Genomic DNA, 23,754 nt, shown 5'->3' on the forward strand with positions numbered 1-23,754 from the left:
TCAAAATGTTGTGCGGTTTAGAGACTCTTCTTAGATCGTCATTAAATGTGTTGGAACAGGTTGTGCTCGCGGCTCCTTTTACGGCAGTACATTTTTTTCAGTGACAAACACATACTTCCTGAGATAATGGACCAAAGGTCTAAATAAACCTGCCGGCTCCCAATAAAATGACCGATAAACACGAAAACTTACGAATTAAGTGTACAATAACCCCGAACATTGTCGATAGTGAAATTTCTTTCAAACGTAAATCAAGTTCCAATAGGGATATATTTCGACAACATCCTTGGGTACCTCCCTGAAAAAAAGTTCAAACTTGTTTTTCTCTTAAGGGGTTATGAACACTTAAACATTTAACAAATGGAAATTTTTATTGCGTTATTTTAAAGCACAGATAGAATAGAATATATTGAAAAAGAAATTGGACAAAATTGGCTGAGATATGAGCGTTGGAAGGAAAAAATTCACTGTGATTTGGATGTAATATAGAAGTTTAAAACTCGGTTTTATCGAAATGGCAACTCCAATACGGATGATCAGATCTTTATAGATTTTTGTGGAATTATTATAAACCAAAAAAGCTTATCCTTAAGCGAGAGACTTAAAAATTTTTTTTTGATCGATTTATGGTTAAAAATCTAATTTTTTCGTTAAAATCGAAATTTTGACTTTGAAAGCTCACAACTTTTGTTAATGTTTTCAATTCCGTTTCACTAAAGAACAAGATTATCGGGTTCTTAATGATCCCACAAGAAGATGCAATGCGAAATATTGGAAAAATTAATATAAAAACATAACCTGACCTAATATTTGCTTTTGAAACCAATAAAAAGGTCGAACAAACAACAATAAATAAATAGATCCCACAAAAATGTATGCTTGAAAACTAATAAACCGATCACTTAGTTTTCAAGCTACAGTGAGCACCGCAAACTGATTTAGCAAAGAACATTGTTTGTCAGAAAACTATCATTTTTTAACAAAAAAATTCCGGGAGTATCCGGTAGTATCTTGGTAGGTTTCTTGTAAAAAAGTCATGAAAATGCTCAATAAGTGGCTAAACCCCATTAAGTGCAGTTTGGAAATTTTACCGAAGGTACTCCTTGTGGTCCAATTTAGAGCAATAGTATGTGTTTCGTGGACAAGTCCATAGGGTCACCAACTAAAATGTACTATGTAATGAGTTGCATTTTATAATTCTTCCAATTCCAATGATGCAACCTTTCATTTGGATCGGCAAATAAATAGGTAATTTCTTGAATTCCATGGTTTTTGCGTTGCTGTAAAAAATCCAAAATTGTTTCATCCACATTAAACAGGTTGTTCTCCACATTTTCCGATATTCGTCCTATATTTACGTTATATTTACGCACGGGTGGTGTATGATGTTAAATGGTCGGCCCCGGTCCCGACTTTGCCTTTCCTTACTTGTTATAATTCTCCTTGTAAACCCTCATTTCCATTCTTGTTTTAAAGTAACAATATGAAATTAAGCACTAGCTGAAAGTTCGCCATAACTTCTCTTCACTGTATAAGCATCTTCACCACATCTCCACTTATGTGGTGAATTGATAAAAAAGATTCCCACACACCTTTCTTTTAAATTGCATGCACATGACAAACAACAACAACAACCATATACGGGTTTTGCCTCCGCTTCCCTAGTTTATGGCCGATCCCCTCCGCATATTCCCCAACACAAACCATATTCGGAACATATGCACAACGGAAATAGTAACCAGAAGAAGAAATGAATATGGGGTAATAAGAGAATCAAGAAATAAAAACAAAAGTTGTATGACAAAAAAATGTAAACAATAATGAAGAATGCCACCTTCACAAGAGGTAGTAGGTAGGTAACAGCAGCATGTATGGTTTTCTTGTTGTCTTCTCCTCTTCTTGTTGAGGTGAGTGAGAGTTTTTCGACTGTTGTTTGGTCGGAAGACTATGGGCCAGAACGACAGACACTATAGGTTTTTGCAGTTCAGTTTCAATGGACAGCACACAAAAGAGTGAGTGAGCCTCACAGTGAGTAGTAGTTGTATGTAACGCAACAACACTATATGAATGACTGGATGGCTGGCTGGAAGCACACTCTGTTTATTTGAATTCAACAACAACTGTTTACAAGTTCACAATTCTATTCGATTTGTTGTGTTATACCAATCGGTCGCTCATACGGTTGCTGCTTTGGTTGGTCGGTCGGTCGGTCGGCGGTTCATTATCGGTTTAATTTAAACAATTAAAAGCTTTTACGCCTCATACGAATATTGTTACTACCTATTTTGCAAACAAAAAAGTAAATAAATTAAAAATCTATATCGTGTTGTGTGTGTATATTATACGGAGCTTCTGCGATTTTTGATATTGTTGGTACTCCCCTTATTGTTGCCATTTCTTCTTTCTATACTAGTGTGTGAAATTTGAGTGATAGACTCGATTTAATTTGATATGGATAATGGGTGATGAAGAAGTCATTGACGACGAGGTGGAAGTAAAGCCCGTAGGGAAAGGAGGAGGAAATAAAGAAACAAAAAAAGAGAAGCAGCAATAGCGTACCCACTTTTTGTGAATTTGACTTTCTGCACATGGGTGCTTTTGTATGTTTGTCATTTGTGCGATAAAAAACCTCTCAAAAACCTTCAATTACGTCAACACATTTGCCGTCGATATCATCCAGTTTTTTAAACTTTGTGCCAACAACAGTCTTTCTTTTCAAGAGGCGCCTACTACATACCTTAGCTAAGCAGACGACGGCCAGTTTGAAAACAACAACCATTTTGCATGAATTAGAGAAATGAATTGAATTACCTACCTGCGAGTATTAGCTGAGAAGAGACAATATGAAGGTAAACACAAACAAAAACACAAAAATGATATAGTCGATCAGGTCGAATGTTACATACCCTTTATATTTTGTGCCCAAAGCCGAAAAAAGCCCAAAAGTAAACTTTTGTAAACTTGATTCGAAGTGTTTTAAAAAATGTAAAGGGTATACCAGTCGTGTAGCAAAAAAAAAAAACGTCATGGATTTTTTCCTAGGAATACGCGCAGTGTGTCGTGCGATACCGCATACTGGGCAGATGTTTTGCTCGGTCTCATCAATCCTTGCCTCATCTCACACATAGTTCAGTCAAAACTACTGTGGTTTGTCGTGGCAACTGACGTTCTTCACCGGCGATAGATGATGGATGTACCGCGAGGACCGCATTTAGACGATAGTTGTTTATGACATCTTCGACTGCATTTGTGTGAATGCCCTCCAAACCTGCTCGATAGGACCTCTCTGTCTAAATAGCGAAGATCCCTCCTGACATGCTTGAATGGCGGAGTCCTATTCAACATACGATAATTGGAATGACCCACACGGTAACACCCGTGCAAGTCCTTCAACGGGAGCATGTCATTGTGTTGCCGCATTGGAAGGATTTTTGGCCATGCGTCTTCTGGTTTTCTTCTTAGTGCTGTTAGCCGTTCGTAGAGACCCGAAGGATCCCTTGAGGCTCGGGTTATCTTGTCATGCTGTCGTGGCAGAGGTAAATTTCCTGCTGTCATTTTTGATCCTCATAGATGCAGATGTACTGCGTGAGGAAGTGAAACGATCAACGATGCGCCTTTAGCCAACCGATTTGCAGGTACAGTTGAGGCTGTGAGAACGGTTATAGGCCAACATTTTTGTCCGGGTTCCATCGTCAACAGCTTCCTGTCATGGAAGGCTGTTCTATCAACTTCGGCCCATATACGGTCCATCCGCGTGTTCAACGGTCCTAGTTTCAAGAGTCAGAAGTCAGATTATCGCCGACTTCAGTAACTGGAATGACTGGTATTGAATTCGTCATCTGATAATCTGTCCTCGGCCCCAATTGAAGCACTACCAGGCTGAAACTCGGGGCCTCCGTCTGTTCCAGAAGGGCTAGAAGTAGTCGGGTTTGTTCAGCCTGACTATTCCTAGCAACTTCTATACTTGGTTGTCGGTATAAGTTCACGTCTTCAGATAGCCCCCATTGAATGGTACCTCCCGATTTTTGATATTTCGAGGTTATTTATTTATTATTCATACATAGTAATGCAAAAAGTCTTTAAGACCTCAATATCCTACCGAAATGGCTTAAATTCGGTATTTAGTCTTCGCTGCGGGCATAAAACTTTCCACTTTGTTGGTATAGACCCACGCCTTCATGTAGCCCCATAGAACGGCATCTCCCGATTTTCGGTATTTCCAAAGTTTTAGCCTCAACATCCCACCGAAGGCTGAAATTTTGTATTTAGTCTTCGCTGGGGGCATAAAATTTTTTACTTTATTGGTATTGACGCACACCTTCCGGTACGCGATTTCCGGTATTTCCAAATGGCTTCAATTTGGTATTTAGTCCTCGTTGGGAGTATACAACTTTCCACCTGATACTTGCATAGGCCCACTTATTCATATAGCCCCCATAGAATGGTACCTCCCGATGTTTGTTATTTTGAAGGTTGTGGAATAAATATCCAAACGAAATGGCTGAAAAATTGTATTTAGTCTTCGTTGTGGGTATAGGTCTTCAAGTAGGCCCCATAGGACCGAACTCACTGTCGGTAGAAAACCTCCACACAGAAATTTTAAGTATAAAGTGAGTTCGTGATTATCATCATCTAAATGGAAATAGACTTAACGTAGATGAGCAGCTTAGTAGCTACTTATTGTTCATATTTACTTCAATACGGTTTTCTTACTTGTTCTGTTTAATCTGATCTTGACTCTATCCTCCAGGATAGGTTGTAACTACAAATCTATTGGAGTTAGTTGAGTATATTTGGAAGGGCAGTTGAGAAGGTGCAATGTGTGCCGTGCGCGCCTGTACCGAATACTCGGCACATGCTTTGCACGGTGTTATCTATCTTTTCCCCATTAGAATTGAGGCGACTGCAGCCGAAGGTAGTTTAACCAACACTGACACAAACACTACACCTAGAGTCTTGGTAGCTGACATTCTTCAGCTGCGATAGCCATGATGCCCGCATTCACAATACAGTTGTTTCGGGTTATAGGTGGCCCTACTGTTGCAAAAACGTGTTTGTTGTAGAAATAGTTTGTAAGTTAGTTTTTTATCATTTTTATAACCTCAGCCTTTAGGCTAGAAAGGGTATATACACTTTGATCCGACCAAAAATGTGCCTCACCGTAATAACGGTTTTAGAACCCAAGTATGTTTGGACGAAATTTGTTTCAGAAAATTTGGAGTCGATTTAGCCATGTCCGTCCGTCTGTCTGTCTGGTGCGCACGATAACTCTCGAACGGATCAACCGATTCGAACCAAATGTTGGTTATGGTAATATTTTGTCCAAACTTAGTTTAAGTTCGAAGATGGGCCAAATCGGTCCACTCCTTTCGGTACCTCCCCAACAAAATTTCAAAATTTTCCTGTAAAATTGTGTGAACGATAACTCTCGAAGGGAGCAATTGATTTGGTCCAAACTTCGCACATCGTATTATTCCTTCCAGATATATATCGGGTTTGAATATGGACTATATCGGTCCACTCCTTCGGGTACCTCCCACACAAAATTAGTATAAAGTGAAGTTTAAAAGCACCTCTCGGATCGTTCTGTTGTCCTTGCGGCTCCCTTTACGACGGTATTATTTTTCTTGCGCAAGGCCATACTTTTTGAGGTATTGGCCTAAAAGTTCCAAGAAACCCTGACGGCACCAACCAAAATGGCAAATCGGCATGATAATTCTAGCAGGGACTTTCTTATTTTATCCAGTTTTATCCTTCAGATACCTCCCACACAAGATTCTGAAAAACTGAAGTTTAAGAGCTCCTCTCGCATCGTTTTGATTCTTTTTTCAGTAGTTTGTTCTGGCGGCCTCATTTACAACGGTACAAATTTTTTCCGGAGTAAGTCAATACTTCCTAAGATAATGGCCCAAAAGCTCCAAAACCCTGCCTGCCGGCACATACTAAAATGGATATTGTGTAAGAAACCTCTAAAACTTTTTCAAAAATTTCTTCCAAACTTAGTTTAACGTAGTTTAACATTTCGAGTATTTTATGAAAAAGCTTGGTTACTAAAAATGTTTCGTATATGTTAATGATTTGGTGTAGCCCCTCATTACGGTACGTACACATTTTAAAGCAAACTCGTGATACAAAATCAATATATTTTATATACGGCATAATTACTGTGTTTGGATTGGATTAGTTGTTTTTTTTTTTTTTTTTTTTTTTTTGTCAGTGGCTGAGGGTATTTCTTCGTCAGCACAGCTGACTGATACTTTCTTACTTGTTTAATGTTACAAATCTAACGACCAACCCAATATACCCTCCATCCCATAGTGATCAATAAAAAACTGCCAAACCAAACCCTTTCTACACTCTTTCTTTCTATAAGTCATTGATGTTTCTGCTTCATTAAAACAGTTCAATATAAGCTATGAACGTTTAAATATCCGCTTCTCATCATAGTCGTCGTCATACTCATCACCATAAAAAATTAACATTGTCATATTAGAGAGAGACAAGCGTCCCAACGACGACGGGACGACGACCGTAGAAGAATAGTGTGCGGAAAACCAATATACGGTTTCATTGTGCAGTGCGTTACGTTGCGTTATATTGCCGGGCTGGTGATTGTTTATATTGTTTGGGTATGTGAGTGCAAGAAGATGTGATTTAATGAATCCAAGAAAATTAAATTGTGTTTACATCTTTTCTTTTATCACAATGAAAAACTATGAATATTGTTGTTATTAATTTAATTCCCAAACCTCCATGGGAATTTGTGGTGGTGATGTTGTTTATGGTAATTACGGAAAGTTGTTCATTCATCGGCACCAAAAAAGAAAAAAAAAATAGTTACAATTAAAACGATATCTGGTGTACTGCTGTTCGGAAACTGTTCATTTGTGTATTGCAATTCAAAGATATTTAACAAGTGATTATTTAAAATATGATTTCTCCTCGATTAACAACAAATGCATGCCAATGATCATCATCATCCATCACCATGAATCAATTGCCACCAACCCATTTTGTGTTTTATCTTAAAGAAGTGCATTGTGTCATTTGGGTCACAAGTTTATGCTAGGAGTCAAATAAATGAGGTGTGGATGAAAAATTGAAAACAAAAAATACAAAACTGGGGCGGATAGAGTGCCGCCGCCTGCCCTATAAATTATGGACTATTTATGAGTGCTTGTTGTGTTTTTGTTATTATGCTGTGTGTTCTGTCGTAACAATTATAAGCGGGGGAATTCCAATGTGTTTCCGAGGGCTCTTACATATGTTAAGAATTTATAATTAGTGTTTCTTAAATGAATAAAATACAACAAGAAAATAAATCAAAATATTTTAAATATGTAACAACCACATGGAAGGTTATTAAATATTATCATTGGAATATTTGTGTGCTATAGTTGTTAGATTCTCAACGATATAACTGACTTTTGAGAATGTCTTGTGTACGTCATAACCCGCGATCGAAAATATTTTTTTTATTCTAATTTAAATTTTAAAATTGTTACAACAATGCTTTAGTGCAAAAAAAAAGAAAAGAAAAATTATAGAAAATATATAATAACAATATTTGATAAGATAAAGTAAAACTTTTGCCGAAAGCTGTCTATAGCGATGGGCTTTGTAGTACATATATAGTATGTTGTTGCGATGTATTCTGTGTGGTATTGAAATTCAAATATTATTAAGTTTAAAATAAAAGTAGGAAGATGATATGGTTTTAGAATTGTTAAATATCTGGGCTTCAAACATCTTCTAAATTTATCTTAAATTTTTGTAGGATTCGTTTTTAGCCACAGCAATGAACTGGTAAAATTTGTTCATGGATAGAACAATAATTGAGGAATTTCGAGCAAACTGTACTGGCTACGTCCGTAAATAATCTGAAAACATGTGAGTGGTGTTAGCTGGGCCATTGAACAAATGCAGCGTGCCATACTCGTGTTTGCCTTGGCAGCTGCCGCTCTTCTGCAGGGATGTATGGGGTGGACTGTTCCACCATCCCGAGCGTAGTAGTTGCGGCAAAACTACAGTGGTTTGTCGTGGCAGCTGACGCTATAAGCTGCGATTTTCTCCGAGGAGCGCATTCACACGATAGTTGTTAATAGTATCCAGATCTCCGGGTTGCTCGATTTTACTCGCGTGTGGGATTATTCGAAGAGTGCGAACAAAAAGTCCCATTTGCTCGATTTTACTCGCGAGTGGAAAGTACCTGCGAGTGGGAGTACTCGAAGAGTACGAGTTTTACAAGAAGTTTACTCTCCACACTTTTGTTTTATTTGGGAGCACTCGAGAGTACTCTTACTCAAAATAGAGTAAGAGTTTACTAATCGAGTGAGAAAAATTATCTTTTTGGCCGTTCGTGTTGTGTGTGAATAGGTTTTGATGTTGCTGTGGACTGAAGGTATAAAGGAGGATCGGAAGTTTGGAGAGGGTTGTTCGGTGGTTTGGAAGGAGGTACGGAAGGAGGTTCGGAGAGGGTTGTTCGGATGAGGAGGTTCTAGGGGGGTTGTTGGGAGCGAGTTTAACTCGCGAGTAGAATTCGAGATAGTAGAAATCGAGAGAGTATTTCGGAGCTCTGATTTAAACCTGCTTGATAGGCTTGCTGATCTAGGGGTTTCCTCTTGTAACGTTGGGGGATCCCATCCATTTTATGGCTATTAGGGTGGCTCTAACGGTAACACCCGTGCAAGTATTGCAACGAGAGCATTCCATTGTGTTGCTGTGCTGGATGAATCTTTGTCTCCTACTGTAGATGGTCCACTGAAGACATGAGGAGACACCTTGTTGCAGTTTCCAGGAAGGCATTCTGACAGGTTTTAACATTTTCCATCTCGTTGCCTTATACTCGCGGAGCACACTGGCGCCGCATAGTTTCCCACATACCGACCTATGGCGTTATATGTGGTCAACAAGGTTTCTTTATCTACACCCCAATGGCTGCTGGCTAGGGACTTGAGGACCTTTTTTCTACATCCTCAGCTTGTCGCAGATAGCTATGGTATGCGCGTACGGCGTAGACATGCTGTCGAATGTGACCCCTAGAATCTTAGGGAGTTACTTACTTACAAACAAATCTTAGGGAGTTGGTGATATTGGTGGATATTCCTCGCATGGAAAAAGGTGATAAGATCAAATAGGAGATCTCCCTTTCACAAATGGTATCAGGGAAGGTACCTGACGCCAAGAGATCGTACTATCACCCGCATACGTTACGACCTCAATATAGTATAAGAACCTACGGGACTTGAAATTCTTGTTCCTGAATTCTACGTACTACTGGCGTCCACAAACTTGGCCGGAGTGTAGTCTGCTCAATGTCCTCAAACAGCGTGGAGTGCTTGAAAGTATTAAAGGCTTTTGATAAGTCGAGCGCCACTAACACTGTCCTATCAATTAATATTTGTGGAGATGGCGTGCAGTGCTATTGTCGTGCTGTGCTGCTGATCATCGGCAGCTGCATAGCTATTTCTGAAGCTGAGAAGGTGTAAAGCCCCAAGAGCCTTTGCAATGGGAGACCAAAACAAAATCCATCTTTACGATCCACATTTGCTGGCATCCTAGTCTGGATTTTGTTGCGGTACCATTCTACCCACTTTTAAGATTGAGACATCGGGCTCGATGTTGGCGGATAGCGACAGGTTGACAACTTTTGTGAGATACTCAACTCCCGGCTCATTCAGCAGTTTCAGCATTACCATGGAGATTCCATTAGGACCCAACCCTTTGGATGATTTCGCGTTCCTGATGACACTCGCAACATCATCCATTATTAACTGTGGTGGTTCATCCTCGGCAGGAAGAGATCTGATGTGACGTAGTACTCTTCTCTACGCCCTATCCCACTCGGGGTGCTCGACAAACTGTCGATTGAAATAACTTGCGCACCTCTTCGGGTCCGTCAACGTAACGTAGCCAAACGTGACTGAGGTCCCATCTTCCCTCCTTCCAGAGTTCGAGAGTGACTTAACTGTTGCCCACAATTCTCTTATACCGTCTCCAATGTTTCAACTCTTCAGACGATTTAACCACTTGTTCCGCTTATGCTCGCCGACCAACTTGTTAACCTCCAGTGTCAACTCCTTTACTGCGGGGTCAATATGGTTGGCTCGACGCAGCTCTTTTGCTAATTCAGTCGCCTCTGCTGTGAAGTTTGGTCTCACTTCGGGTATTCGAGTAGCAGGTATAAGGCGAACGGATGCATCAGTGATGCATCAGTGATGTCTCCTTCGTCCTTTACGCTACCCGAACATCAGAAGGATTGGGCAGATCTGTAAAACGGTGATTAGTGAACTCTCTGAAACTCGGCCAATCAGCTTTGAAATTAGAAATTATTAGAGGTGATGAAATCGGACGGTCTGCTGATGGAGACACTTATTGAGAGATGGTCTGATCCAAGAGAAATGACTGGTTGCCAGGTAACGTCATTTCATAGACCACGTGACACGATGGTTATGTCCGGGGAACTGTAACGCTCTCCTCTAATTCAGGTAGGGGTGTCCTCATTGACCGTGCAAAACGTAAAGCTATCAATCTGCGACAACTCATGATGTGCATTAAAGACCCCCAAGTCCAGACGGTTAATGCTAGGCTTGTAACCTGAAATACAGCTATGTACCAGCGGTATGTATATGTTCAGCAACTCTACCTTGGCAGTTCCACACCTGACTGCTACTCCCATACTACATTCCATGTACGGGTCATTAGAGCCAGACTCAATCGATGTAAGTCTGTATTGAACAGACTGGTGCAATAGGAAAGATAATCCACCATAGAAATGTAACGGCGAATAATTCATGAATGTTAATGTCGAATCTTTTCATAAAACTGCTTATGCATACGAAAATTTGGACATTCTTGAAAATTGGTAATATATTTTATATAAATATTAATATAATCGGATGCATAATCGAGGCACAACTGTATTAAAAATTATTTTCGAACACTTTTATCTTTTTCAACCATTAATATTCCAGCCTCGTGATTTTTCTAATATGGTGTTGTTGCCTATATTCGTTAGCCCTATGACAAAAGATATAAACAGCAAAATGTGATTTTCATCCATTTGGGGGGATGAGATTCTATAGAATTTGACTCTCTATGCTAAATGTGAATGCAAACAACAAAAATCAAAGTTCAATATCTAATTTTAGCAATTTTTATGGAAAAAATTTTTGTTTCCTTTTTTATTTTTATCTATTCTGTGAGATTTTCAATATCGTAGCTATTGCACACAGCAAAAATACTAATGTGCATGCTGGCGAAAATAGTTGTATGTGTATGTGTAAAAATTTATGTCCTCTCCCTTTGCTACTTGTATTCAGATTTGGTGCATATTTGTATGTTGAGGGCATGGCATAAATCTTCTTCTTTTCACAATCACAAGTAAAAAGAGCAGCAAATTTATGTTTGTGGTTTACATTTAAAATTACATTAGGGTGGAACAAATATAATTTTAAATATATACAAAAGGGGAATAAGATTGTTTTAGTGTATGTACAAACTCTCCTTGTGGGTGTTGTAAAAATTATAAGCTTTTAGTATGTAGTATATGTTATATGTTTTTTGTGATATTGATTTCCCCGGATCTCAAATCTACATATCCATCCCACCCCAATATATGTTTGTAGTATTCTTTACACATAAAATGACAAGTGTGGGCACTAATTAAATTTGTCCCCCTGCATTTAAACATGTCATGTCCCTTTTTGTACCCCATAACCTACAATAAAATGTGTTTTCTTCTTTCGTCAGACAGACTGATTAATTTTTAAGCTAATTTTTTCTTTGCTTATCTTGTTTCCCTTATTTTTTATGTATCTTGTTGTTGCTTTTGTATAGTGTCTATGTAAATTAGATGTCTTTGTTAATTGTTTCAAGTTTTTTTTTTGTTACTTTATTTTTTAATTATATCGAGCCATATAAGTGGTGAAAATGAATGAATGCAACAGTTAAAAGTTAAACAGTTTGCATGATTGCTTATCTCTCTTGATAGCCTGTCAGAATGTGTGTAATAGACCACCAACTCAAAGAGGAAAGCAGAAAATGTAATCACTGCAATTTATCTGATTCATGATGAGATTTGTTTTTTTTTATATACTGTTGTTGTCTCATTTGAGTAGAACTATTATAGTGAAACAGGGTTATAACGAATAGGTGACACAGAATTTTTTATACCCTATACCACAATGTGGAAAAGGGTATAATAAGTTTGTTTTCCCAAAAATTCATGTAACGCCGCGAAATATTCGTCGTAGACCCCTCATGTGGTATACCAAACTTCATATCTCGACGAGATAAAGCGATTTAGCTATGTGTGTCCGTCCGTCCGTCCGTCCGTCTGTCCGTCCATTAAAAATTGTAATCAAGCTACAGGCCGCAATTATGGACCGATTGTCACGAAATTTAGTATGAAGGTCGGGGTTGTACCAGAATAGAACTGATTAGTTTTTGGCGATGATCGTGAAATGTTAAAGGGATGAAATGGACCAAAAACAAAATTTTTGGTCGATTTTGTAGCCGCTCTGTAGGTCGCAATAATAGTTCGATCGGCGCGAAATTTTAAACAAAGGTTAAGTTTATGATGGAGAAGGCGTGTGCAAACCAACATGAATATCAGATAATATTTAGCGGGTTAAATGGACCAAAACTTTTGTGTGAAAATTGGTAAAATTTGTAATGTACAGGTTATATCTTTATCCATGGAGGAAAGATATTGCAAATCTATAGTGGTATAGGGTATCACATGGTCGGCCTGTCCGACTATAGCCTGCTCTTACTTGTTTTATAATAACAACTGTTATTAGGTGTCAAAAGTAGGTGGTTGGTCACTAAAAAAGTATTTGTGAAAATTATAAAACGGAAAACTGAAGGAAGACTTATATTTTTTTGTACAACATTTAATTTGGATAAACTTCCCAGTATTCTTGAAACAAATGGATTAACTACCTTGGAGTTTAAAATGTCAATTCACTTAATGAATTGTTTCTTCTGGTATGCCAATTATCAACTATAAGTTGGTAGAAAAAAATAAATTAGGACTAATAAGAAATGGAATTTAACGATAAAACGGATGATTAGGTTTATCCATACATTTTACTTTATCCATGGATTTTACTTTTTAAGGAGGTTATGATCATAATTTTTGTGAGAAGGTTGAGTAACCTACGTCTTTGAGATTATAAGCTATTAATACAGTTCGCACCGTGAGATGTAATAGACGAATTGAAGATGTTATTGACGAATGTGTAATTTTCGAAATTGTTCCGGATTGAACCGTCTTTAGGATTAAGGCTGCCCGCTGAGCCAAAACATCTCTCAGCATCTATTCAACATCGTTGTTTGCTCATCGTACAAGAAGCGGATGAACTTGCCTCGAATTACAATCGTGGAAGACGGAATATTTCCCCGAATATTTGATTGGACTAGCAAATGGCCGATGTTGTTGCTTTTGTTGTAACAGTAAGATCACTTGTTTAATCTGGCTCGGGGAGACTGCGCCGCATGCTGGGCGGATATTTTTTTTCACTGTATCGTACATTCTTGCCCTATAGGAACTCAGACGGCTGCACCGCACCGAGCGTAGTTGAGCTGAAACTACTTTGGTAGGGGAGTCCTTATTGACCATTAAAAACGTATAGCTCAGCAACAACAAAACAAAAGCAGGCTAAAGTATTTTTATCGTTTTTCTTTGTTGGTACCAGCATAACCCGGAATACCTGCTCCGCATTCTTTTAGACCGTGCCGGGACGGAGGGAAACACAAGACCAATATATTTGCGCTCGGTTTGTCACATCCGCATCTTCATCCATATCCAACCTTCGGTGAGATGCAATATATGTCTAAGGGGTTGCTCTGAACTTGTTCATGTGATGGACTATGTTGCTGCGTGAACACAGCCCCAAGCGAGTCGTCATCGTCAGATTACGAAACTCCTCCGCAGTTCTCTCAACAGCAATCGCACACGCAGCATTTAACACCTGTCGTTGTTGTTCCAATCCCACAAAATGTACCCTTTTTGCAATTTAATTGCAATGGACTCCGAGGTAAGTGGACATAATGAGTCGGACGAATAACAAGGTCGCGGCGGTGCAGGAAACCAAACTCAACAACTGCTACTGAGGAAGGATCACACCAGATTGGAGTAGTCTGTTCATTACAGTGGTGCTCAAGTTATTTCAATCGACAGTTTGTCCAGCACCCTGGAGTGACAGGGCGAAGAGAAGAGTACTACGTCGCATCAAATCTCTTCCAGCCGAGGATGAACCACCACAATTTACAATGGATGATGTTGCGAATGCCATCAGGAACACTAAATCATCAAAGGCGTGGTGGGTAATGATGGAATTTCTATGGGAAAGCTGAAACAGTTGGATGTGCCGGGAGTGGAGTATCTCACTAAAGTCCTTATCCTGTAGCTAACCACCCTCATCGTTTTCGAAGTCTGGAAAATGGGCCAGGGGGTCCCGCTACTGAAGCCATACAAGGATGTCAGCAAAGGTGAATCGTACAGGCCGATTACGATTTTGTCGTCCGTAGCATAGACCCTTGAGGCCTTAGTCCCCCCAGCGTTAGTAATAGCTTACCAGTTGCCGATCATCAGCATGGATTCCATAAGCAGCACAGCACGACAAAAGCGTTCCAAGCCACCTCCACACATATTTGAGTCCTCGACAAACCAGAGAAAGCCGTGTGATAGAACAGAGATGGTGGCGATTGGCTTATCAAAAACCTTTTATACTGTCAAACACTCCACGCTGTTTGAGGACTTTAATCAGACAACCTTCCGGCCAAGCTTGAAATCTTGGATAATCAATTATATGTATGTGTGGACGCCAGTCGTACGTGGAATTCAGGAACAAGAAGTTCAGACCCCGTAGTTTGAAGCCGGAATATCCCCAATGTGGGGTGATAGCTCCGGAACTGTTTAACGTCTCATCTCCTGTATTCCGCCAACTCCAGACGGCATCGATATCGTACCTTCCCTGATGTCATTTGTGAAAGACTGAACTCATGTTTGAATGAGTTTACCTCCTTTTTCCACGCTAGGAATATGCACATATCCGCCACTAAATCTATGACCAATCTGTTCACCACATAGACGGCGCAGATAAGAAGAGAGTTGAATGCCGTGGTCGATGATAGCAGAATTCAGACCACAAACTACCCCAAAATTCTAGGGGTCTCATTCGACAGCACGTTCTCATTCTGCAACAAGCTGAAATGTAGGAACAAGTTCCTCAAGTACCTAGCCGGTAGCACTTGGGCAGATAATGCAACCTTGTTGGCCACATATAATGCGATAGGTCGGTCTGTGGTAAGCATGCTGCGCCAGTTTGGTACGATGGAATAAAATTCAAACTTTTCAAAATTCTGCCTGTGAATAGCAACAGGGTGCCTCCCCTCCTCATGACTCCAGGGGGCCATCTACATGAGGAGGCAACGATTCTTCCAGTACAGCGACTGATCGGGTGTTACCGTGAAGCCATGCCATGACACCGTGCAAAACATCTGCCCAGCATGCGGCACACTTCACGTTTTCAACAGCCCTGCCAAATATACTCAACTAACTCTAGTAGATCTGTGGTTACATCACATCGAAAAAACCACGTTCCTAGAATTGAAGATATACCCACAGTCAGATTAAACACGGTTACAACAACAACTCGTTGAGTCGCCCAGGTAGTAACGAGGCTTCTTTGAAATACATTCGCTACTCTGACTGCAAACCTGGTGATAGTTATCTCTGATAGGGAATCTCTATTATGGTAAGGGATCATTGCCGCTCGACCCAGAGGAGTATTGTGGAATAGACAATTCACCTAATTGGAGGGCGGCAGCCGGGTTCCTCTCGATGTACCACCACCCTACGACATGTAAACCGGTTTCGTTAGACTTCCCATTGATACCATGCTGTGTCTTACTTTGCAGAATTTTAGGATTTGAATTGAGAGGGAACTGAAACAGAAAAGTGGAATTATACATCAATCAACATATTTGATTACCTACAAAAACAACCATAAAATAGGAAATTAAGGTTACTATCGCAAAAAGGAAAAGATAAATAGATTTATCAGCAATTCGAGAACATAAGAATTAATGGACAATACATATCATTACCGTGTGCCAAATATCCCACATAACATGGAATAAGTTGTAGATTATTTTAGAAGTTTAGAATTTTACCATTTTTTTGCCCAGTCACTGCAGGAGCTTTTGTAGCTACTAAACTATCACTTTTACTGCTTACATAAGTAATTCATCTAACTATTTGCAAAATATAGCATTTTTTCTGACTAACCTCATTAAAATGTTAGTCCTATCACTTTCTAATCTTCTCCTCATTTCCCTATTACAGATGTGATGCCCTTCAAATACAAATCAGTAAATTAACCTCAGCCAATAAGAAAGCCAATGACAAAATAGCCAAATATGAGCTGGAATTGGCAGAACTAAAGAAGACCAATGAAAAATTGGAAATGGAAAATCGTGAAGCTGTAAATATTGAATTTGAATTTGAAAGACACAAGAATAAAGCTAAGCTACGTGAAAACGAACTCGTCGAGGCACTCAAAGAAAAAGAGCAAGAAGTAAATAAACTGGAGAAATCGCTAAAATCGGTGACAAATGAAAAATTCATCAATTCCAAAGAAGAACTACAATTGTCACTAACCGAATCAAATATAGATGAGAATGGTAAAATTTGTGTTAAATGTGAAGATTTACAACGTCTGTTAGCCGATAACGAAAAGGTGACCCAAGAATTTACCAAACTCACATTGGAATACGAGCAATTGCGCATCAACTATCAAGAAATTGAAAAAGAAAATCAAGAATCAAAAGTAAAAATTGAAGAATTGGAAGAGTTACAGCGCAGGGAAAGAGGTGAATGTGAGAAGCTGCAAAAAGATTTACAAGTCCTACGGGAGAGACTGCAAGATATTCAACGGGAATACGAGCAGGTGAGCTCTGAAACTTCTGCCAAAACTGAAGAATGTATGGCCCTAAATCATCAAGTGGAGTTGGCAAGACAAGAAATGGTGGTGTTGCAAGAGAAATATAATAGCTTGGAATTATCATGGCAAGAACAGCAACAAGCTTTGAAAGACATAGAACAGCAGTATGCTGAAATCGAATCGAAATATAAACATTTGCAATTGGAATATGAACAATTGGAGAATGGTGGTGGAAAGGAGGATCAGTTGTCCGGCACAACGGTAACAGACTGCGAACGTTTGCAAAAGGAAAATATTGAATTGCAAAGTGAAATTGTGGAATTAAAACACAAGGTACAAGATGTCCAGCAGCAGCTATTGGAGAGGGTGTCAACATCGGCAGCAGAAGAGAAGCAACATGCTGAGGAGCCAATTTGTAATGGAGGTGGTGGCGGTGGGGACCCCACCACAACAAATATTTTCAAAGAAAATGAACAACTCAAATCCCAACTATCGGAATTACAAACACAATTTGATGATTTGCAAAGGGAATATGACGACCTTTCGAATCAGCTAATGGATAACCTGCAAGAGAGTGATGCTCTGAAAGAACAAAACACCAAATTGGAACAGGAGGTTAAGTCGTTGCAAGAGAACAGCCAGGAAGTTTCCAAAGCAGAAGCAGAGATATGTGAATTGAAGTCGCAACTGGAAAGGGTTTTGGGTCATGAACGCAGATCTGTGATTTGTACACCTTCCCCTGGACGCAATTCTTCAATGCGTAGCTCTGGTGTTTGCATTGAAGAAGAATGTGAAGACTTCGATGGCGGTAGTCCATATCCAGAAGATGATTTGTTAAGGAAGTTCCAACAACTTTCTGAGTCCCTAACACAAATCGAACTGGAGCAACAAAATGGCCAGAGAAGGGTATTCAAAACACCCAAAAACCACGGCGCCGGCGGTGGTACTCAACAAACACCAAATTATAAATTATATTTGCGCAATATAAGCGGTGTAAATAGAATCCAAAAGAACTTCCAAGATGAAATGGAAAATATCCAACTACAAGGTTCATTTAAACAGCATTCATTCCACATTGTGGAATTAAATACTGAACAGGAGGAAAAGAAACAGAATGGCAATGAAGGAGAAGAAATGCCAAATAATTGTGATGCTGAAACAAATGGTTGTGAAAATTGTATGGAATTCATAGTTAGACTTAAGGAGCAAATATCTCAATTGAAAACACTAAATGAGGAGGAACGTCAAAGTAACAAAGCTTTATTGGAGAACACCGAACGTACACTAAGTGAAATGCGTGAACAGATTACACAATTGTCCGCTGAACTTTTGGAAAAATCCATATTTGTGGAGAAGTGTGCCTGTAAGACATATCAACAACAAATTGAAACCTTGGAACGAGAAAAGGCTGACATGACTGTGGTTTTTGAAGAACTGCAAGAAAAGGTCAACAATTGCACATTTGATTCCTCAATGCTGATGATGAACTGTACCCTAAATGGCGGTGGAGATGTTAAAGCACCTGCAACTTCTTTGGTAAATGATTTGCGTAAAGAATTGGAACAATTGCAAGCCAAGGAACGCGAAATGTCCGAAACATTGGAAAGTCAAACTGCCATGTTGGAAGATTTAACACAACGTAATCTTGATATGGAATCAGATATGAAGGCGGCTCAAGATCAATTTGAGGAAAAAGAAAAAGTGTACAAAGAACGTTGCAATCAATTGCAACTGGAAATGTTGGAAAAGTTGGAAGTTTCTGCCAATGAATACAGGGATAATATGAAGAAGTACAACAAAGAATGGGAGGATAGAAAAGATGCATATGAGACTACCATAAAACAACAAGAGGAACAGTTGCTACAATTGAAGCAAGAATATGAAGATGTCACAAGAAGAGCTCAGGAGTTACAGGAACAAGTGGAAAAGGTCAGAAATGAATATAATCAATTGCAAAGTGATTATATTCAGGAGGGAGGTGAACAAGCTGAAGCTCTAGAAGAGCTAATCAAACTCCAATCTCAGTACAGTGAACTGAAAACACAACAGGAACAAGCTTTACAACAACTAAATGCAACTGAGGAAACATGTCAATCGCTGCGAAATGAATTACACCAGCTAACACAAAGCTATGAAGAACTTCAAGCTGAACGTTTGCAACTTCAGGAACAATATCGTCAGCAAGAGGAAGCTCTAAGGGAATTACAGGGTGATCAACAAAATGCCAAGCAATTTGAAAAGCTTCAAGAGGAGTACTGTGAAGTGCAAACACAATTACACAAAGCTCTAGAAGAGATGAAGGGCAAAGAAGAATTATCCCAGCAATGTAAACAGGAACTTGAAGAAGAAAGAGAAAAACTTACAACCCTACAAGTTGAATATCATGAGCTTCAAGAACAAAAACAAGTCAGGGAAAGTGAACTTGAAAATCTTCAAGAGCAAAGAACACAATTGCAAGCAGAATTGAGCCAAGCCATGGAAACTCTCAAAACGCATGAAGAATCTTCCATAAGTGTCAAACAAGAACTAGAAGAAATAAAACAACAATTTGTCTCATTACAAGCCCAATATCAAGATTTGGAACATCAACAAAAATCCTCCACGGAAATCTATAAAGATTTAGAAGTTTTCAAAGAAAAGGAAGCCACACACTTGAAGGAAAAGGAGGAATTGGGTCAGGAACTTCTTAAGCTTCGTGAAGATTACAGAGAGTTCAATGAAAAACACAATGAAATTGTTAGAGAAAAGCTAACAATTTGTGATGAAAAGGAACAAATTCAACTTAAACTTGCTCAGTTGGAAGAAACACTTAAGTCCAACGGTGACCAGCAGGAACGTTTACAACAACTTGTGGAGGAGAGAGATCAATTGGCTTTAGAACGTCAACAAATTCAACAAAAGCTACAAGATGCTGAACATCAAATACAAGAATATTGCAAAGAAGATGCAGCCCGTGAAGAGATAATACAAACATTCCAAGCTAAAATTTCCCTGCTTGAAGCTTTGCAAGACGAAAAGGAAGACTTGTGTAGAAATTTTGACCAACAAAAAACCGATTTGCAACAGAAACTTGAGGGACTAGCAGAAGAAAAGGAAAATTTAGCGAAAAAGTTCTGCGAACTTAAGGAATCCAGTGAAAGTCAACAAAAGCTCTCCGAAATGCATTTGAATACCTTGCGGGAGGAAAAATCCTCTTTGGAAGAACAAAAATTGCAATTAGAAGAAGAGTTGAAGAATTTAGAATCCTTGGCGGAAGAAAAAACTTGTTTGGAAAATCGTGTAAGTGAGGAGCTTGCAAAGCTACAAGCAGAAAAAACTTTGTTAGAAGAAAAACTCAAAGTTCTTGAGACTGTGATGGAAGAAAAGGTATCTTTGGAAACGAAACTAAAAGAACAGGAAACAGAGAAGGACTTGCTGGAAGAACAACTCAAAGCTCTAGTTTTGGTAAAGGAAGACAAATCTTCTTTAGAAACGGAGCTAGCAGAGCTGAGGCAAGAAAAATCACTGCTAGAAGAAAAAATGAAAGCTTTGGAATTGGTGATGGAAGAAAAGGCTACTTTGGAATCAAAGGTTGATGAACTTTCACAGATACAACAACAAAAATTGCAGTTGGAAGAAAATCTAAAAGCTTTAGAGGCTGCTGTGGAAAACAAAAAAGCTTTAGAGGAACAAATTGCAGCTCTGCAAGAGGCAAATGAGAAAAACAATTTAGAAAAATTGCAGTTGGAAGAAAATCTAAAAGCTTTAGAGGCTGCTGTGGAAAACAAAAAAGCGTTAGAGGAACAGATTGCAGCTCTGCAAGTGACAAATGAGAAAGACAATTTAGAAATCCAAAACTTAAAAGAAATGCTAGCGGAAAATCTCAAAACCATTGAAGAACTTTTGGAAGCCAAGAAAACGCATAAAAACGAAAGAGATGTTTTACAACAACAACTCAAATCACTTCAAGACCAATTGCAAAATGGTCAAGAGGAAAAGGAAAGGCTACAAAAAGAAATCCAAATCCTCAATGAACAAATTACCAACAAAAATGAAGAGCTCAGCACATTTAAAGAGAGAGAATCTACCCAAATAAAGGCCTATGAAGACCTACAAACACGTCTAGATACACTCACAACCACAAGTTCTAGCTTGGAATTGGAGAAGTGTAATTTAGAGCAACAACTTCAACAGTGTAACACTGCGTTACAAAAATTGAGTGGCGAATATGATGTTCTCGAAACTCAGTTAAGCCAATTAACTGAAGAGAAAAAATCTCTCTCTGAAAAATGTTCTCTTCTTGGGGAAGAAGTGGCTACGCTCAAGGATCAACTGAAATGCCTTAAAGAAAAAGAAAAGGCTGAAGAGTTACTCGAGCAAATGATTCAAGAAAAGGCAGAGTTATCGCAAAATTTGCGTTTGACCACAGAGAAATTGGAAGCCAAGCAACAAGAAATTGATGCCCTTCAGCAAGAAGCTCAAAACACCAACCAACAAATGGAACAGCTTAAAAACTCTTTGAACAGTGCGTGCAAAGAAAAAGAAACCCTTGAATTGGAATTACAACAATATCAACAACTATCTTTGGAAAAGTCCAAATTGGAAGCCTCTTTAGTTGATCTCAAAAATGCACATGCTGAAAGGCTTTGTGCTTTGCAACAAGAAAAAGACACCCTCCAAATTACTCTTAACAAATACGAACAGAACATTTGCCAATACAAACAACAGGAAAATACCTATACACAAAAGATTGAAAAGTTATCCCAGGAACTGCACGAAATACGTTCCAAAGCCAAGGCATATGAAACTCTACTAGTCGAACATGAAGATGTTGAACGTTCCTTGAATACTGCAACACAACAAAATACGGATTTATCAAATGAAATTAAAAATCTAAAATCTTTGATAAACTCCAATAGCCAGTTGTATGAAGAAACATCACACAAACAATTGGAACAAATACAACATCTTGAATCGAAATTACTACAATCTTCCCAACTGGAAAAAGAGTTACATTCTAAACTTAACACTCTACAAGATCAATTACAATTCCAGCGGGCTTCACTACACCACGAGGTGTCAGAACTTAAGAGTTCTCTGACTGAGCTTCAATTGAAATTTACTTCACTGCAAGCTACCAATCAGCAGCTGCAAAACACCAATGAACTGTTGGAACAACAGTTGCGCGAAGCTAATCTGAAGCTACAAGAAAGTGCAACATTACAAAATCAAATTGCCGTCTTGAAAACCGATTATGTGGAATTGCAACGTAAAATGGAAGCCACTGTTGAGGAAGCTGGACATTGTAGTCGTAATTTGCGTGAGGATTTGCAACATCACAAGGACTTGTTGGAACGTCAGCTAGAGAGCTATAACGCTTTGAGATCGGAATTGGTAAGTAAACAAAACTCAGAAGCAATAAGTAAAAAATATTAAGTTCGCGGCTTTGCCGAAATTTTTATACCCTCCACCATAAAATATTCTGAACTAAAATGAAATAATTAGTTCCCTCTTAGGTGCAAACATTTTTCGAACACGAATACCTTCAATGTGTTGGTACCTTTACATGGGGAATATATCAATAAATATATAGTCCATCTTTAAACTTGACCTGCCTATGAAAAAAAGACACCCGGACGCAAAATTTTAGCGTTCTATCGCAATTATTGCGGACGGTAGAGTGATTAAAACAGACGGACATATCTATATCGTCTTAGAATTTTATCCTGATTAAGAATATATATAATTTATATGGTCGCAAATGATTAGTTCGATGTGTTATGAACATACTATGGGTGGAGGGTATAAAAATCAGAAAAGAAGGAAAAGGGTTCTAACTATCGAATTCGAAGTAAGAAAAAGATGGCACGTTGAGAACTCAAACGTAACAATAATGTCCGTGGGCAGATTCCTGTTAAAGTCTTCTCAACCTCTATTAATTAATAATGTTAGGAGTCTCTGAACATTCAGGAATAAGCTATATTTTCCACTAAAATGGTAATCCCACGGCAGCGGGTTCTTTCGTACCGGATTGACCCGGAACCATAGTGTTTCTGCCAGCGGCTGCCAACCCAGCATTAAACTTATACTTCTAAGTAGGTTTAAATGCTGCTACAACAACAACAACAACTAAAATGGTAGAATCGACAGGAATAAGGTTGTCTCAAAACTATCCTTGAATATTTATAATTATAACTAAGTCCGATTGGGTCAAATGAAGAAATGAAGAGCTTCCAATTGAGTTCTTTTTTACTAAGGGAGCTATAACGGTAAGCTACAGCAGTCGTACATACATACAACATATTGATGGTATTGGACAATCAGGACACTAAGGTTATTGCCTACGCGCGATTGTACACTGGATGTATAATACTGTGGCCCATCCTATCGCACGGATATCTTGTCAAGTGGAACTCATTACACCATAACTTAACATCCAGCAAACTGGACAAGATGCAAAGAACAGCCTCGACTCTAATAACAGGAGATTTTAGAAGACTATATAAGTAGCTCTGAAGGCACTGTTGAACCTCCTGCCTAAGGAGCACAGGCTCTAAGGCTGCATGAACTGAATCTTTGCTGCGACAGCACCTATGGGAATCGAAAGAAACCGTCTTCTTGACGGTCTGGCCTTCTATAAAGTCAGTTACAAGATGGAAGAAGGTACCGGTGCTGGAGTCTACAAAAGAGTCTGGATGCTGAGATCTTTAAACCGATGTCTATCTTTGTGTGGTGCGGAAATGCAAGTGCAACGCGATGGAAAACTATTCAAACCTCTAATAACGCCGCTCTGAGAACTCAGAAAGAGTGCCTCCTCCTGTCA

General features: G+C 39.0%; 1 protein-coding gene across 2 annotated transcripts in view; it reads left to right on the forward strand.

The window, feature by feature from the left end:
• cmet (CENP-meta) overlaps positions 1-23,754 on the forward strand; it is a 48,346-nt gene that overhangs the window by 15,294 nt on the left and 9,298 nt on the right. For both annotated transcript variants that reach the window (XM_073969509.1, XM_073969510.1), the window contains one exon: positions 16,355-22,325. In XM_073969509.1, the coding sequence (XP_073825610.1) occupies positions 16,355-22,325 (5,971 nt within the window). The remainder of the gene's footprint in view (positions 1-16,354; positions 22,326-23,754) is intronic.

The sequence above is a fragment of the Musca autumnalis genome, unplaced genomic scaffold (assembly GCF_047663935.1).
Source record: "Musca autumnalis isolate F117 unplaced genomic scaffold, ASM4766393v1 scaffold_2, whole genome shotgun sequence".
NCBI classification, from domain to species: Eukaryota; Metazoa; Arthropoda; class Insecta; order Diptera; family Muscidae; genus Musca; species Musca autumnalis.